General features: G+C 36.7%; 2 protein-coding genes across 2 annotated transcripts; both read right to left on the bottom strand.

The window, feature by feature from the left end:
* Positions 1-10,118: 10,118 nt before the first annotated feature.
* Positions 10,119-13,100, bottom strand: LOC117626390 (glycine cleavage system H protein 2, mitochondrial). The gene is made up of 3 exons (XM_034358067.1): positions 12,889-13,100; positions 11,724-11,983; positions 10,119-10,598 (listed from the first exon to the last, which is right to left on the bottom strand). The coding sequence occupies exons 1-3, from the start codon at positions 12,965-12,967 to the stop codon at positions 10,473-10,475; spliced, it is 465 nt and encodes a 154-aa protein (XP_034213958.1). The 5' UTR covers positions 12,968-13,100; the 3' UTR covers positions 10,119-10,472.
* Positions 13,101-14,608: 1,508 nt separating this feature from the next.
* LOC117625160 (pentatricopeptide repeat-containing protein At2g35130) lies at positions 14,609-18,236 on the bottom strand. Its single transcript, XM_034356763.1, has 8 exons — positions 17,590-18,236; positions 17,284-17,474; positions 16,959-17,191; positions 16,562-16,811; positions 16,110-16,255; positions 15,731-15,936; positions 15,453-15,577; positions 14,609-15,228 (listed from the first exon to the last, which is right to left on the bottom strand). Coding segments are annotated over exons 1-8 (1,737 nt in total). The 5' UTR covers positions 17,592-18,236; the 3' UTR covers positions 14,609-14,644.
* Positions 18,237-18,788: the final 552 nt, after the last annotated feature.

Genomic DNA, 18,788 nt, shown 5'->3' with positions numbered 1-18,788 from the left:
TAATATTTCTTATTCATCGTATCCGAAAATATTATCCAAATTAATTGTTTAGGTAAAAAAATTTGTTAAAAAAACAAAAAAATGAATAGTATTTGCCATTTGCCATGGCCACCCATTGCTTTTTGCAAGGGCAGCCACTACTCATGTGAAATAATAGCCGCCCCCCACCGCACCATGGCAAATGGCAAATGGGTGGAGTTGCTCTTAGAGGCCCTAAAATAAAGAACTTCCCTCAAAAGCCTAAAAGTCCTATGTAGCCTGTATAGTCATTGGATTTGGATCTTCTGCTATGATTTTCTCAGTCATAATCTGTTTTACTTTTAACCTTCATGCGACACCTCATTAAAATTTAATCTAAGGAATTTAAAAGTTGACACAACAACCTAAAAACAAATTTCCAATTTACTCTTAATTAAAAAAGAAAAGAAAACCCTAACACCCCACTAACGGCATAGTTAACGTCTATCATGACTTTTATACAGTAGTAAGCGAAGTATCCCATTTTAAGGGAGGGGATGACACTTGGTCTCACATGGATACGATAGATACTAGTACGAGATTATCAGATGTAATTTATCATCAAGGCCAGTTTCGTGCTGTTACTCAGAATGGTGAGCTTTTCTCAATAAATGTTAAAAAACACTGGTGGCCTTGCTTACTTGCTGCCCCAAAACTTCCCCCAGAAACAGTAATTAATGTTTACAAGTTTTTTATTTTATTTTTTATTTTGAGGACCTTTCCTATTAAAAAGGGCGATAACATATTAAACTCACACACTCAAAAATTATCAAAGCTCTAGGGCAGGACCAAAATACAATGGAAAGTATCTACATAATGACTTGGTTGGGGAGAAACTTGGTGACAAAAAATTGCACCAGACCAGATATTAACTAACATTGTCGTTCCCACATTTGACATAGAGTAGCTCCAGCCAACAATCTTGTCCAGCCATGAGGTTGCCCCTCTTACTTTGAATTTAACCCATCATATCACTTCTTTGCTTAATTTTCTTTTTGATCATCAGTTTAATATGTTACTTTTACTGTTTGTTATTTGTTAATTACTGGGGTTTGAACTCTTTGATTTCCAAACGGATAAAAGCAAACTTTTTGGATATTGATATACTATGGGTTTCGGATTGAGACTTCAAATTAAACTAGGACTGAGACGCTGAGACGCTTTATGTGATAGTTTTCTACGCGGTTTAGGACTGTTGGGACTACTTCTGTATAAAATGCCAAAGCCTAGGCCTGCAAATACGTACAAGTGGTGCAACTATTGATATTTTGAGTGTGAGGAAATTAACGAGCACTATATATGGCGGAGGCAATATCATCAACCTTTGATTCCGGTTGGGCATGGCTCCCAAGCCACGTTCTAGATTTGATACTAGATAAGTTGATACCAATCTCCGATTACATTCGGTTTGGCGTGGTTTGCAAGCGTTGGTGATCAGCAGCTTTGTATCAGAAGCAGCATCGCCTCCAATCATGTCACAAACAGCTTCCTATGCTGATCATCCCCCGCAACCGCGGTGGAAGAGGTTCCTTGTACGGTGCCACACAGGGAAAGACATACAGCTTTGAGTTGCCACAACATGGGCCTAAGTACAATAATCACAATAGCTACGGTTGCTGTAGTTCTTGCCATGGTTGGTTGGCTTATATGGGTGGTGAATTTTTGGTCCTAACCCTCTTCAACCCTTTTACAGGAGGTACCATTCGTCTTCCACCAGTCAAAGAAGTCCCAGATATACATGAAGATATGGATTTTTTTTTGGGTTCCATCCTTTACAGGGTTGCATTGTCCGCTGACCCATCTTTGTCTCCTAATGGTTTTGAAGCTCTGATAGTCTACCATATCAGTGATTCTCCAGTAAGCCAAGTAGCCCATTATAAGGCAGGAGATGTTACTTGGACTCGCATAGATGCGAGGACGATATTATCGGATGTAATTTATTACAAAGGCCAGTTTCTGGTTGTTACTAGCAGTGGTGGGCTTTTGTCAGTTAATGTTAACAGTGACCTAGCAACTACTACTTGGTGTATCAGATCTACCAGAGCTTCACCTTCACACACTATTACTCATTATTCCCTTGTCGAATCGTCACGTGAAGACCTATTGCTCGTGGAGAAGTCCTATTCCAGATCTTGGGATCTGGCTTACAAGGTGTGGTGTGCTTATGGGGATGATGGAGGAACCCAATGGGTTGAGACTGAGAGTATAGGAACTGATGCTTTGTTCTTGGATTGGAATGTATCTATGTCTGTCTCTGCTTTAGACTTTCCGGAGTGTCGTCCAAATTCCATCTACTTCCTTGATTCTGTAGATGGGTTTCCACAGCTGCGTGTCTTCAACTTGGAAAACGGAAATGTGGAAAATTTTTGTGTTTTACATGATCCCAGCGAAAAGTATCTTCTACTGGAGCCCAAGCGAACAGGAATTTGGATTTTACCCACTATGGTATGAGGAGATTATGGGGTTTCACTTTTCTTCTTCACTTCTCCGTGTGATAAATTATGTAACCTCACATTTTCCATTGGAAAATCTATATTGAGCTTTCATTTTGTCCTTATTTGGGAATTGAGATGGTATCATGGTAAGCGTGTCATGAATGCATCTACAAACAACTTATCATCATGTATATATCGTGTTCCTTAAACTATAGAAATCAAAAAATAACCCTAAAGGAATTCACCAGAAAAAAAATAATAAAAACCTATAAATTTGATTAATAATATAATAAAATATATTACAAATACAACTCCATAAATTCGCTTAAATTAATAAAAAATAAAGAAACCCTAAACTCGTAAAAAACCATAGATTCTAGGATAATATCCTTTGATTAACAAGAAAATAATTAAAATCTTACTTAAGTAATAATAGGAAAATAATATCTTACTTATTCTCAAAATATAATATAAATTTTCCTAAGAAATTCATCAAGCAATCCGAAAACTACCAGCCTATGATTTGTGGTACATCATATTATAACGTAAATAGAAAATATTAGAAAATCACATCCCCTCTAGTTTCCACAATTGTTTGTAATTTTTTTTTTCTTTCAAAAAAAGACATTTCTTATATGGGGTTTAGGGTTCATTGGGAACCTCTAGCTTTGGATCAGAAGAAGCAGCACCTCAAATCTTGTCACACCCAGTTTCCTGTGCTGATTATCACTGGCGGAAATTACAAAATAAAATATTATAAAGTACCATAATTGATATAAAATATTACCATAATAAATATATATTAAACAATATTTATTTGTTATTTGTTACTTATTAGTGGTTGCTATGCAAAATCCATTTAACGTTGTATTTTCTAAGGCTCAATCCCAATAAAAATAGAGATATTTAGTCATATGCCCATTATTAGCACTAATATTATTATAGATATACCATACATCATTTAATTTCTATAAACAAACCCAAAAAATGACAGTTGGCCTTATGAAATTTAATTTTGATTATTAAATTACTTTGATGCCGTATTGAGTGTTTTGGACTTTTTTATTTATGAGGTTTTGGAGTTGAGTTTGTTTTAAGAAATCAACGGTAGTTTTGTAATTTAAAAGAAGTTAAAAACCTTTTTGTTATGTTGTAAATGGGTTTTGGGTGTGTTTCTAAAGTCCATTTCATATAGGTTTTTAAAAATAATAATAATAATTTGGGCTCTTATATTGGGTATAATAGTGAATCTTCCATAAAAATAATACGTCTAAATAAGGCATTTGGTTTTATATATATATATATATATATAAAGCAAAATGGTGAAACATTCAAAATACTAGAAAATTCCCTTTGTTAATTTAAATATTAAGAATTGAAATTATTAATTAAATGAGGATAATATGGTAAATTCACATTTTTCATATTAAAAAAATTAAAATTAAACAAAATCAGATAATAAGTCATACTTTTATGAAATATAACTACCCATGTTATCTTTTCTTAATTCTAAAAATAAAAAACAAAATTAAAAAAAAAAAAAACCAATTGACACGTGCATGAGCATGTGCCAAGGGGCTAGTTAGTGTTTTAAGCCCGGGCCATCTCTCTAGTTTTTTTTTCAATTTTCCTTCTCAAACCCTAAGGCTAACACGAGCCGTCTTCTAACCCCTCTCTCTCGCTCACACAAAACCCTCAACCTCTCTTCTTCTTCAATCCTCATCTCTTCCTCTCTTGCTCATAGCACCATCATCATCTCCCCACCCCCAAATCTGAGCCACATCATCACCTCGTCCCTGACCTTGGAGATTCCAAAATGGCCTCTCTTTTTTTTTTTTTTTTCCGGGTCAGACCCCTTCCAAACCCGCCCAGGCCGCCTAGGCGCCACCTAACTCCCTAGCGCCTACCTGGTGAAATCGCGCTGCTGTCCTCCCGCCTAGCTCCTACTCGGCCGCCTAGCGCCAATTTTCCGAACACAAAATGAAAAACAAGTATAACTTTGCACTCTTTGACCTCAATCATGCACTATTTGGCACTAACCCTCTTGAACCCCTCTACCCGGCATAACATTCGCCTTCCACCCTTTCAAAGGCCCCGAATCCCTGGATATTCCTTAGGATTATTTCTGCATGTCCATGCTTGTATTGTCAGCTGACCCTTCTTTGTTTCCTAATGATTTTGAAGCTTTGATGTAATGAGTCAAGTCAGCTTTTTATACTTTTGGAGCTTTCAAAAACTTCATATTGAACCATATTGAATTCTTAAGTTGAATTTGATCATATCGAACCACTTAAGGAAGAAAATCCATAATCTTTCATTGGTTTTGCTTGAATCTGAGAATATTCTGCTTTGTAACCAAGGGGGATAAATATTTATATATTAAAAATGTCATGGCCAAAGAAAAGCCTCTCCATTCCTCATAAATTGTCAATGAAATCCAACCCAAAGCCAGACCTTAAATAATCATATCTAGCACACTATGGAAGAGGCCTTATCTCTAGTTTCAGACTGGGCATGGCTCCCAGCAGCAAACGCAACAACGAACAAATTCGTGGATTGTATAGTGTCACACAATAAGGTACGACTTACAGCCTTGACTTGCATGCGCCGTACAACAAGAGGTATTGCGGTTCTTCCCATGGTTGGTTGGCTTATGTGGATGACAACTTGGTAATAACACTCTTAAACCCTTTCACCGGACGTACCATTAGGCTTCCACCGGTCATGGAAGTCCCACCGGATTTTCTTAGATGTGATTACTACATTATGAAGGTTGTATTGTCTGCTGACCCAAGCTTGTTTGTTTCCCAGTGATTATGAAGTGCTAGCAATCTATGATCATGCTGGAAAGAAAATAGCTCACACATTAAGTCAGGGGATGATGGTTGGGCTCAAATAGTCGTACCTACAGGGATCGGTTTCTGTGATGTAAATTATTATGAAGGCCAGTTTGTAGTTGTTAGTTTCGAAGGTCTGGTTTTTACGATAAATGTCAGCTGTGACTCAACATCTAAACCCCATGTAAGAAAAGTGCTAGAACAGGCTTCACTAGTACACCCTGTCGAATCGTCCGGAGATTTATTGCTCATTAGGAAGTTTGAACTCTTTGATTTTCTGTTACATAGGGTGACTATGAGCTTTAAGGTTTTCAAGCTGATATGTGCTTATGGAGATAGACCAGAAAGGGTTTAGGAGATTGAAAGTATTGGAAATTATGCTTTGTTTTTGTGTGAAACTGAATCCATGTGCGTCTGCTCTAGACTTCCCAGAGTATTGAGCTTTCATTTTGTCCTTATAGTTTAACTAAGGAAATCAAACAATACCCCTAAAGGAATCCACTAGAAAGTAAAAATAAAATATCTAAATTTGATTAATAATATGATAAAATACTACAAATACAGCTTAAATAGAAAACAAAAAAACCCTAAAAAATTGTAAGAAACCATAGATTCTAATAATGTCCTTGACTAAGAAGAAAATAATTAAAATCCTAGTTAAATCATAATAGGAAAATAATATCCTACTTATTCACAAATTAATATACATCTTCCTAAGAAATCAAGCAATCCAAAAACTCCTTACGATATGCTTTTCTTCTTTTCCTGGCGCCATAATTGAGATGCTCAACCCACATTTGAAGCCCATTTTTCTAATTTTGATTTTTTTTTTCCTTTTTCTAAGTGCCCGTTTGGCATTGCTTATTTGGTGTGATAAGTAATTTTTTAAAAATTTGATAAGCCAAACCTATTTGGTAAATTATGAGAAAATCACATTGTTAAAAATTGCGGTGAGAGAAAGCTATAAAGGAAAACAGCTAATGAGGTACTTTCATTTTCTGATTATGAGGGAATCACTTTCGAAGAGGCGCTAGGTTTAATGATTATGCGAAAATTAGTACCAACAACACTTTTAACAAAAAGTTTACCAAATGCCAAACTACTTTATCTCGCAGCAAATCTGATAGCGATTAGTTTCACAGCACAACAATGTCAAACTGGCCCTACATGTCATTCATAGGAACAAGCCAGTGATTTATCGTATATCATATTATACCATAAATTGAAAATATTAGAAAATCTCATCCCCTCTAGTTTACACAATTGTTTTTTTTTTTTAAAATTAAAAATTAAAAAAAGCCCTTCTTTCTTATATGGTTTAGGGTTCGTTGGAACTTGTATAGAAAGTGGAAAAGCTTGTAAACACTCGTATACCTAGAAAACTATTTCCCCAGCTTTGTTTTCCACCATAAATCCAATCCAATAAATTGTCAATATATGGCAGAGGCAATATCATCAACCTTGGATTCTGACTTGGCATGGCTCCGAGGCAACGTTCTAGATTTGATACTAGAAAAGTTGATATTGATTTCCGACTTTATCTGGTTTGGCGCAGTTTGCAAGCTTTGAGAATCTGTACGTAGCTTTGGATATCGGGAGTGCAATTTTCTCAACTTTATCAGTATATGGATTGTTAAAAACACGGCTTGTTCTATTCATCATGTATATCGGGAGTGCAACTTCGTAGCGGATAAATGAGCTGAATTGGGTTCATGTCTTAAGTTGGGTTTGTCAACCTTTCATGACCCTCCTGACAGTATTAGACCCTTTTCTTAGTAAAGATTTACTTGGAGTCTGTAGGCCTTGAGCCATTGTTTAATTTCTTTGTTGGGCGTTAGCCTCGTTTCTTCACCAAATTTTTTTTTTTTTTTTGAAGAAATAGCTCTAGTCCAATGGACTAAAGGGGTATTTCAGCCCCAAACCGTAAAATGATACTAGCCTCTTGGCACATGCTTGCGCATGTGCCAATTGGTTTTCTTCTTTTTTTAAAAAATTAAGAAAAGATAACATGGGTAGTTATGTTCCATAAAAGTAGGACCTATTATCTGATTTTGTTTTTAATTTTAATTTTTTTAATTTGAAAAAAAGTGAATTTACCATATTATCCATATTTAATTAATAATTTCAATTCTTAATGTCTGAATTAACCAATGTCATTTTCTGGTATTTTGAATGTTTCACAATTCTCTGCATTTTGCTTTATATATATATATATATTACAAAATTGTATATTCAAAGAGTATAGCCGGGCGGCTATACTCGCCCAATATATTAGAATATTTTAAAAGTATAGCCACTCGGCTATACGCTTGAAATGTTAATATATTCGAATATTTTAAGAGTATAGCCGTGTGGCTATACTCTTTAAATATGTTCGAACCGAACACGAAGCTTGCACTCGCGGAGGACGGAGGTTGCAGTCGAAGTTTCGCTTCTCTATCAACTTAAGCTTCGATTTGTTTTCTTCGGTTTCGGCTGCTTCGTCCTCCGGGTTTGGCACCGAAAAAAGACCCAACATGCCTAGGAGGCCCGCCCAACCGCATAGCGCCCGCCTAGCCACAGAGGACGGAGGTTGCAGTCGAAGTTTCGCTTCTCCATCAACTCAAGCTTCGATTTGTTTTCTTCGGTTTCGGCTGCTTCGTACTCTGGGTTCGGCCCGCCTAGGAGGCCCGCCCAGCAGCCTAGCGCCTGCCCAGCCGCCTAGCCCCCTAGCGCCAGCCTAGCCTCCTAGCCGCCATCCTAGGCCGATTTTTTAGAGTCTAAAGCACAAGATGCCGAGGATAGACTCAAAACGGTTGCCTCTCAGGCTCATAAGGTCATGCACTGATGTATTCAATCCATCTTTGGTCTATGGCTATGAATGTGTGATGTTATTAGTGTGGTGTTCATTTTGCCATTGGCTTCTTTCTCTTTGCTTTCAGATGGCTGACATTGTTACAGAGCAATGGATTCAAATTCAGCGGCTTTAAGATGCTCTTCATATTACGCAAGTAAGTTTTTTCTGCTTGAAACTGGCGTCAGGTTCTCTATTTGCTAAATTCATAAGTTTTGTTGACTCACTAATATTTGCTAGTTTCTTCTTGGTTGGACTGCTTTTCATTCTTTGGATATTGCATTTCTGTTATAGATTTTGACATTTGATCATGCCCTCTTGTTTGCTGAGAGAAAAAAAAAAAAAAAAGAAGAAGAAGAAGAAAGATTTGTCTCCTCCTCCTGTTGCATAGGAACCCAAAACAAACCCACCAAAGAACATTATTTTTAAATTTAAAAAAAAAGAAAAAAAAAGAAAGAAAGAGATATTACACCACCTCCAGTGAAAAATCTAATTCATTTAAGCTTTTATATTTGTTCTTGTATCAGCATCTGTGTTTCTGTTGTGTGAACTCCACCTCAACTCCAAAGAAAACAAATATAAAAAAATTAGAGGGTGCATTTGCTAACGCATGGGTTGTGAATCTCTTAATTATATTGAACTTTTCAAACTGACTTCAAAAGCACCAGATTAACATACCAACATGAAATATCGTTTATGGAGCCTCCATTAGTGTAAAAGGACTGTGACTTCATTAGCTGAAAATGCTTTAGAAGAAGGATAGACCTCGAGTTCATTGACATCCCTTTCACTATAAAAACCAGGCTTTTAAGGTTGAGGCAATGACCCTTCAATTTTGAAACATAGCAAAGATTATTCAGCAAACATTTCCAATTTTGAAGGATTCAGAAGATGACAAATATTTTAATCTGATCTCTTAACAATTTGTGTCTAACAATGGCTAATATGCCGTTAGAGAAACAGATATAGAGGTGTGCATATCACTGTGCTGGTTGTAACATTTGGCTAATATGTACCTACAGGAACTATGAACATGTCTGTTTTCTAACTGTCCAGCATTCAGTCCCATATAGCATGGCTGGTCTAACAGATGTTCTACAAATCGGTAATAACACTCTTAAATCCTTTCACTGGAAGTGCCATTCGCCTACCGTCAGTCACGAAAGTCCCACGGTTGTTTATTAGACCTGAAAGGTACATTAGGAAGGTTGTATTGTCTACTGACCCTTATTTGTTTCCAAATGATTATGAAGCTCTGGTAATCTATGATCATTCTGAAAAAATAGCCCATCTTAAGTTAAGGGGTGTTTCAACCAAAAAACAAAAGAAAAAGTCGGGGAAAAAAAAAAGTCGGGGGATGATGGTTGGACTCACATAGCCACAGATAGTAGGAGCCAATTCTCTGATGTAATTCATTATAAAGGCCAGTTTCTAGTTGTTAGCTATGATGGATCGGTTTTTTCTATCAATGTCAACGATGCAACTACTGAACCTTATATAAACAAAGTGGTAAAACAGGCTCCACTATTTGGACTTGGACCTTACCTTGTCGAATCGTCCCGTGGAGAGCTATTGCTCATTATGAAGTTTGAAGGTTCTGATTTTCATCTTAGGATGACCGTGCGCGTTAAGGTTTTCAAACTGCTATGTGCTTGTGGGGATAGACCAGAATGCGTTGAGGAGATTGAGAGTATTGGCAGTGATGCTTTGTTTTTGGGTGAAGTTGAGTCCATGTGTGTGTCCGCATTAGACTTCCTGGGGTGTCAACCAAATTGCATATACTTCACTACATCATATTGGGGAATAGCTGAAGGGCCTCTTGACATGGCTGCCTTCAACTTGGCACCCAGAAGAAGGGAAACCCATTATTTCTCCTCCAGTCGTTTAACCAAGAGGATGCCATCATCAGTCTGTATTTTGCCCACCGTGGGGTTAAAGCCTTGAAGCTGAGGCATCAGACGTTAAACACAACTGCTACAGAAAATGTGATTCAAATTTATAAAAAAATATGGATTCCCATTACAATTGACTTTCAAGAAAATATGTTTCATAGTATTCCTACTTCAACTTGTAGCACTTTATCTCATTCTCAGCAATGAACATTTAACAAATCCCACATCTACCACAACATCAAAGGACAGACCAAACAGGAGAACGACAAAACTGATCATTCATTATCCAGATAGAAACAACAATCCCAATAAATTGATTCCTCATGAGGAAGAAAAGCGGTGTAAGAGACAGAATAAATGTGGAAAGCTGAATTTGCACTTTTGACTACCCCTGTTACATTCTATGCACAAGCAACCCATTTTGTGAGGAGTGCCAGCTGCCATTGGCCTGGATCAATCAATGTGCATCTTCTTCTTCACAAAACTTGGTGTACTTTTCTGAGTCCATCAACTTTTTCACTTCACCGCTATCACTTATCTCGACTTTAATTATCCATCCATCCTCATATGGGCTTGAGTTGACCTAGTACAGAAAAATGGATCAAACATTACCACAGGGAAAACATAAGGGGGTGGAATCTTTGATGTGTCTGTAATGAATTGATGTTCATAGAGGATGCATAATCCAACAAATTATGCAAAGCTGAAAGACTTTTGATGGTTTGGGATAACGCTTGAAGAGATAGTTACAAATTTCACAAAGGACCACAAACTTCAATTAAGCCCACCTAATAGTTTATCCAAACATTGATTGTGTCAAAAATATTGGGGGTGGTTGAGCTTAAAACTGACATAATAATTTAATGACATTTTAACCATTAAAAGAAGAGATGAGTGTTTAACCATAAACAAGATACCTTTGTTTAGCCTTTCAATAGATTACCAAGTTGTCTTTTCATCAAAAAATGGGGCATCAACAATAACTAAAATGTTAGTTCTTAATTATGTTTCACTTATGCTACCATCTCCACAACTCTTAAATTACAAAAACTATATGTTCTCCACACTATTCAAATTCAGTCACACAAGTATTTATCAGCTAACCCCACTACTACCAAAAAAATTATGACTAATTATGAGATGGGAACTACTGATTTGAACAGAGAGAGAGAGATAGAGGTTCCATCTGTATGCAGTTATAACCAAGTCTAAGAGAAAATGCCACATGGAAGTCTACCACACATAAAACCTTCCCATAATTCTTTAGAAAATTTTGAGTTGGTAATGGTATCATCATGTAACTGAAGGAAACACTGCCTCACTGTTAAGCACATAACTCTAGACAACTTATAAATTGTAGCACTTATTCTTAGGATTTCACTAAAAATAATGCACAGGACGTTGCCACTACAGATTTAATACAAAACTAATTTCAGGATGTCTTTGACTACATAATTGAAAAATTATTTCAACTTTATATAACTCATGACATTAACAATAACCATTCTCAATTTTTTTCTACTTTGTTTTGGCCTGATATAAAGTAAGTCTTAGTTAAACAAAGACAAATAGCGAATTGTCTTTGTAATTCAGATATAAGGATACCAACGACAAAAGTAGGCAAAAAGCGCAGAAACACACCCAGCTGGCCTGTCTTTATGCAAGTATCATAACAATCCTAAAAATAACATAACCCAAGGGTACCTACCAAACCAGGGGAGTTGCCAAGCTCTTCATTGACTTCAATCACTTTTCCTGACACAGGAGAGTAAACATCACTTGTTGCCTTGACACTTTCAACCGCTCCAAAACCTTCACCCTGCTTCACAGCAGCCCCCACTTCAGGCAACTCAACATAAACAACATCACCTAAATGATCTTGAGCATGATCAGTTATTCCAACAGTTGCAGAGTTTCCATCGACTTTAACCCACTCATGAGAATCGGCATACTTAAGATCCTTCACAACTGCAAGTAAATGGAAATGTAAAAGATGAACCACCAGGAAGCTATGAATGTAACAAAATAAAAATTCACCAGTTCTGATAATATAATACCAGCTATCAATACAATAATAACAACTTCCTTCTGAGTTTGCGAACAGAACAATATTTCGAATTAGGTTCATATCTCATCAGATAATATTACTGGCCAAAACACTTTACAATACACTGAGTAAATAATAATCCCAAAGTTATACCATCTCAGATATTATTTGGCTTGGTTAAACAATTATAAGTCCATATCGAGACTTCATGTTCATGACACCCACTCTGAACTTGTTTTAATTGCAAGAGAAGAGACGACAAGAAATCCCATTTTTTTCATTCACAATGCACAGATATATTTATCTAGAGGCGACCTTGTAACTAGAACAAATGAAAATGAAAGCCTTGAACATGTATCTGTCAAAAACTAATGACAGTCACTCACGGCTGAAACTAAATTCTAGCCAAAGAGCAATAACTATACGATCATAATGCGCTGATTATTATACCTCACTGACATCAAATTTTGCAAAAGACGCAAAAACCCATTAATCTCTGGAAGATTAAATCCACAACCACATAATATCAAACCATTTGGCAAAAAGACGCACAACCCGTCAGGAAAAATCAGATCTTTAGTTGCAAAAGTCATAGATCAATCATTTTAACAAACCCAGAAATGAGATCCACATCTTCACCAATACCAAAACCAATGTCAGAAAAATCAACTTCTTATCAATCTAAGCATTGAATATAAAAATCACTAACAAACCACGTTCAAAAGTATTCGTCTTTCCAGAGGATCATTGTGGAACACATAAAGCAAATCAATAAAAGAAAAGTGATCCAGGAAAAGAGGGAAGCGGTAGGTTTGTATTAGCTTACCAGAAGCAAACCCTCTGTGGGTCACTTGAATTCTGAGGTAGGAAGCAGCCCTTGAAGCCCACAGCAACCTTGAAGCCATTTGTAAATCCAACAGCACTACCACTCTGTTCCTCTCTTTATATATAAACTACACTCGTTCTCTTTTCTCTTTTATATAGTGGGGTTGGTGGGTGTGGTTTTCTATTTGTTTCCACTTTCCCTATAATTAATTAGTCTAATTGGAAATAAATAGAAAATATTGAGCGAATATTTTGAGAAAATTTCTAGAAATTTAAAAAAGAAAAAGAAAAAGTTTGATATGAATATACGAGGTGGTCTGTCAATTTGTCAACAAACCCAATAAGGCCGAAGTTGGTGAGTGTCGCTGTGGCAGAGTGATACTGTCGAATTATTATTTAAAGGACACGTCACATGTTAATGGAACTTCCCTAAAACCATGGTCTATATGACACAAGTGGACATAATTTATAAATCTATTTTCAGTTTATGCCACTTGTGATTTTTTTTTGCTTTTCCTCCCCCCACAATGTTGCACTCTTTTGTTACTTCATTGGGATTAAGAACGATTCCTTGTACTGATTAGTCTAAAACATCTGTAAGACTACCACTCACCACTTCATTCTGTGAAACTTTTCTTTTGTCGAATGATTTATCAATTCCTTGTTTCATCTTCAAATGCAGTTCAAATTTGTTACATACTCTCAGGTGAACTCAAAATGTCTTTCTGCTGTTTGAAGATGGCTTCAGTCGAAGAAAACAATGATCAGTGACTGCATCATCGTTGTCCTGACCGAATCGACTTCTAAGTTGGTTAAGGGAATTGACAATCTAATAAGATAACATTATTTTGTGTACCTTCTTATCTAATTTTACTTGTGGGCGTGTAAAAGCTCAGGCAAACATTGCATAGACAATCATAAAGTGCTTATCCTCCAGTGGTTGCAAACATGGAGCTACCTTTAGTAACGTAGAGATATGAAGCTTGAGCATCCCTTAATGGATAATGCTTTGTGATGATCCTGATGAAGAGATGGATGTTAACAGCATCCGTTTTCGGATCCTGTTGTCTACAGCTGCAACCATTGTAGTTTTTTTCTTTCACAAGTTGTGTGCTGGGTTTACCAACAGAGATAGGGCACCCCCTTCACCTAAAACACTTTCTGACTTTTCTGAACCTACTTCAGTGGCTTATGTATTCAAAAATGCATGTGGTGATGCTTTTTGTTTCATTGTAGTATATGCCTAGTTTTTGACCTTCACATCCATTGTGCTTTGTTATCCAGCACAAGCAGCCCTACCTTTTCATTTGAAACAAAGGGTTAAAATACCTTCACCTACCACAGAAGGTAAAACACTTAAGTCACTTGCATCCCCATTCCCTTCTGTATTAATTTGTAGAGCATGAGGCATCAGAAGAATCAGTTTGTGATGTTTGTGAGAAAGAAAGAAAACCTAAGAGGGAGGGGTTCACTTGCAAATCTTGATCATTTCACTACAAGTTCCAATACTTCAGATAAATTTAGATCCTCCTCTGTTAGAACTTAGCAACTTGCAAATCAAGGGCATAATGCAAGAAGGCCTTTCAACTCCTAATATGAAAAAGATGACAAAATTCTTGCAATTTAATACAACTATACACGGATGACCATAACGTAATCCAAAATATTTGTCCTGAATAAATTCAAGTGGGTGAACTCGTTTGCTGCATATATATAGAATATCTATCTTTATGATCAAAATTAATAAAATCCATCCATCAGATAGGTAAAACAGTCCCGATATCCTTGTGCATTGTTCTAATAACAGTACTAACCTGCTCGGTTTGATCTTCACTTGAACATGCTCCAAGAAGTACTTTGGCAGTTCCACCATCTGGGTAGCAACCAGCATCAATCATTTCTTCAAAAATTTCCAAGCATCTTTTGTATAGTTTCTTTCTAGAGTATGCTCCAAGACGAGAAGTCCAAGTCACAACATCAGGTTTTAAGTTTTTGGTTGGAAGTGATTGAAAGAGCTCTTCCATCTTCTCGAAAAACCCTGCCCGTCCATATATGTTAATCAAGATGTTGTATGTACTGATATCAGCTGCATATGGTCCTTTTTCCATTGCAGTCAAAACTTCCTCCATCTTTTTTAACTGACCTAACCTGCCATACAGGTTTAACATACTGTTAATGACAAAGGTGTCTAGCTCCAGCCCGGACTTTTGCATCTGGTTCACAATGTCCTCACATTTTGTTACATTGCCAGCTTTGGAGTAGGCAGATAAAAGCAGCATATGGGATTTCACTGTTGGGGTTATTCCTAATCGCTTCATCTCTTCAAATGCAACTTCTGCATCTGAAATGCATACAGAGAACGGTTATTATAAATGAAGATGGTTAGAATTTAGAATGCTGCAATGGTTATAGAATTATGCATGGAACGAGAAATATAATAGAAGACAATGATGATAAAGTTATTTCTATCATAAGAACATAATAGCACTGAACAGAACAGACTTATCCATAATAGTTTCATTTGCAATCACAAAGGTGCCTTGAAGTCTGAATGTTAATATTTACCTTCATGAAGACCAGCTCTCCCATATGCATCTACCATGATATTATATGAAGCTCTATCGGGTTCACATCCCATGTGCTGCATGAGAGAGAAAATTTCTGCAGCCCCATAAGGAAACCCTGCACGACTGTAGGGAGAAAAATCATACAGAAGTTTGGGTATATATTGAAACAACTTGGACATATTTTTTGAAGTTGCTTCTCAAGGAGGTGTAGTAATATGTTCTGAAATGATTGCATATTCGTGGAACATTAAACCACCAAATTCAGTAGATATTAACCTGTAAGCTTCCATAAGTGCATTATAAGCATAAACGTCAGGCTCGTGTCCTGCTTCTTGCATCTGCTCAAATATTTCTTCTGCTTTCTCACAAAGTCCTTCCCTAGCAAATGCATTTACCAAAGCAGTATACGTGCATATGTTGGGTTTACATTTCTGACTTCTCATTTCGTGAAACAGCTTTAAGGCCATGTAGGATTTTCTTTCCTGCACAGATCTTAAATTTTGAGGAACATTTTGTTGTATTGTTTAATAAGCAAGCAAGAAATAGAACATTTGCTTGTTAGTAATCTGAAGCAGTGAACTATATCAGTAGACGATCATTAGAAAAGCAGAGGACTTCAAGCTTGCAGAAAGTACTAAAATGCAATACGGCTCACCTTTCCATATAAATTGATTAACGTCGTATATGTGTCAGTAGATGGTTGGCATTGATCTCTTTTCATCCTCTGAAAGATCTCTAGTGCTTTTTGAGGGTTTCCTCCTTTTATTAACCCATTAATATAAGCATCGAACACGATTGCACCTGAGTAAAATTAGGATCTTTCTGCATGAATTCACATTGTACTTAGTTTGAAGGAAATGCAATCAGTCATATGTGATAAACTAACAAGCTGGGGCCAAGGTTTTTGAATTTTGAGATTCAAACAAGATTTACCAAGCAACATTGAAAAGTATTTCGCAGCAGAAGCAGTTATTAGAAGCTAAAAGAACGTTTATATACATGATTACGATGATAATGATCCACAATATTCATTATTTAATTTCTCAAGCTCCTTAGATTAACTTTTTCCTTTCTTAAAAGCAGCTAGAAATTGGAACAGACACATACTTGGAGGAAGACCATACTTTCTCATTTCACCAAAGACGGCTTCAGCCTTATCTAGCAATCCAGACTTGCAGTAGGCCCTCAGAAGAAGGGCATAAGTGTCTTCAGTGGGGATGCATCGAGCTTCAAGAAGTTCTAAATATGTTGATTCTGCCGCTTTATGTTGCGATTTCTGCCCATAAGCATCTAGCAGCAAATTGTAGCAGATGACATCTGGCTTGAAGGAGCTCTTGTACAATATCCACTCACATATCTGGACAGATGATTACAACATTACACTCAGAAATATCAAGTTTATCAAAATATCAGAGACTTTTGATCATTCTAAATATGACAAATTGCAAAGTGCAATATTAGATAGTAATCAAATTCAACATGATGGGGAATACTAGTTTCTCACCAAGATAATGGAGCCCCACTGTTTATTGAGACGAAGTTGAACAGCGACATTAATGATATCATCCCATATGGTATGAGAGGCTGGAAGTGTATCAAGAATTTCCCAAATACTGCTTTTATCAACTTCCTTCTGTACAAGGTCCAGAATCTTCTGACCAGTGGGGCTCATCACTGGGAAAACTCCATCAACAAACCCGGATCCATATTTCCATCCTCGCCCCCTTAGAGAACCACCTAGACAAAGAAGATGGTCTGCATTTTTGAACGTGTGTGTATGCAATAACATCATAGCTAAGACAACAAAATGAGTACAATGTTCTGATTACATCGTTTCCTAGACATTTTCTTGTTGTTGAAGCTTCTGAATTTTCCACGTTTGTCAATATACAGGCCGTCACGCTTGCTCTTCTCGACAGCTCCACCACCAATGGAACTCTTGGTTTTCCATCTGAAATTACTCTTACTACAGATTCTTGGCCCAATGAAAATATAACTGATGGCACATTCAACAATCAACCTATTTAGTTACCAAATGAAATTTCCATTAGAGGAAAGGATGGTAATTGATGCACAAACTAAACTGAAAAATGTAAGATACAGTCAGACAGTGAATGAAGAGAGAAGAAGCTTACATGAATGGTTGGAGGTGGAGGAGGAGCTTCCAGTTTGGTATTTTTGTGAGCTTTCAGTTTGCAAGAAAGAAGATAGTGTTGATAACATGCAGGACGGGTGAGGACAAAACAGATAAATTTCAAAATATCTCACACCTTTTATATGGACAACACATTTTCTTTGTCTTTTCATTCTTATTTACCCCCCAGATTCAATGAAAATTTTACCCTATTGCAAATAATAATAATAATAAAACGGTAATTTAGGAAAGGAATTGGATCCTTATAAATACTAAGGTTACTCAAATCTCAAAACACTCCCTTGGATCCTTATAAATACCAATGTTATTCAAAGAGAATCAACGAAAATTTTACCCTATCGCAAAACACTTCTACATGCAACAAAAACTTCCCCTGTTACATCACCAACAGCCAGACGTTGGCCCCAGGGAGTGTTTGGAGAATTGAAAAAAGTTTTTGTTTTCCGCTGGTACCAACGTCTGGCTGTTGGTGATATAACAGGGGAAGTCCTTAATTGGTGTTGGAAGACTTCAAGGAGTGCAAATGGAGTAAAAACTTGATCAGAGTTCCCTTGAAATTTTTTGAAGGACAATCCAAGTTTGAAGGATAAAATTCAGCCTGTCAGAGCTGAATTAGGTCTACTAATGTTGCATTGGGTTGGACGAGATTTCTTAAATATGATATGAAAAGAAGGATACTGTGGAAGATCACAAATAGAGAGCCCTGGAGGCTGGAAGAAACTCTTTTATCCACATCCACCCAGCCTTGTGACTTTTAAGGAAATGAGATTGAAAAGGGTTCAAGCTACATAACCAGGAATGGGGATTAGAGTAAATTATAATGGCACTCACTTACATGATGGGTTATTGTTTACTAGGTTTTTATTTATTTGTTTGACTTTCATCCTCTTTCAATCTTGATGCTCTGTAACTTTCAACCTTTGATTGACCCTATAACTTTCCGCTTGAGCTCTTTGAATCTTTATGCTCAGTTACTTTCAAGTCTCTTGCTGGCAGTAGATTTTCTGTTTGAGATAGCAAACATTGTAGACAATGACATGATTTCTGAGTCCTCCTTAAGGTCCAAGCCAGAGCCAACCTTCTAATCTCGATCGTGTCCCCCCTTAAGGTCCCAACTGTAATAAAATGATCGATATATTTTCCAACGTACTTCTTTCAAGGGTTTTGTTTAGCACATGA

This window comes from Prunus dulcis, chromosome 4 (genome assembly GCF_902201215.1).
Source record: "Prunus dulcis chromosome 4, ALMONDv2, whole genome shotgun sequence".
Classification (NCBI taxonomy): domain Eukaryota; kingdom Viridiplantae; phylum Streptophyta; class Magnoliopsida; order Rosales; family Rosaceae; genus Prunus; species Prunus dulcis.
This window is presented reverse-complemented; position numbering and strand designations above follow the sequence as displayed.

Bases quoted from the DNA above. Each gene is read 5' to 3' on its own strand.
- LOC117626390 (XM_034358067.1), bottom strand. From the start codon at position 12,967: ATGGCTTCAAGGTTGCTGTGGGCTTCAAGGGCTGCTTCCTACCTCAGA. The intron at 11,984-12,888 runs GTAAGCTAATAC...ATTTACTTGCAG, and splicing joins CCACAGAGGGTTTGCTTCTG to TTGTGAAGGATCTTAAGTAT. The intron at 10,599-11,723 runs GTAGGTACCCTT...TTTCTGTACTAG, and splicing joins TTGGCAACTCCCCTGGTTTG to GTCAACTCAAGCCCATATGA.
- LOC117625160 (XM_034356763.1), bottom strand. The intron at 17,192-17,283 runs GTAATCAGAACA...TTCTTTGTCTAG, and splicing joins GAAAATGTCTAGGAAACGAT to GTGGTTCTCTAAGGGGGCGA. The intron at 15,229-15,452 runs GTAAATATTAAC...TATGCATTTCAG, and splicing joins GAGAGCTGGTCTTCATGAAG to ATGCAGAAGTTGCATTTGAA.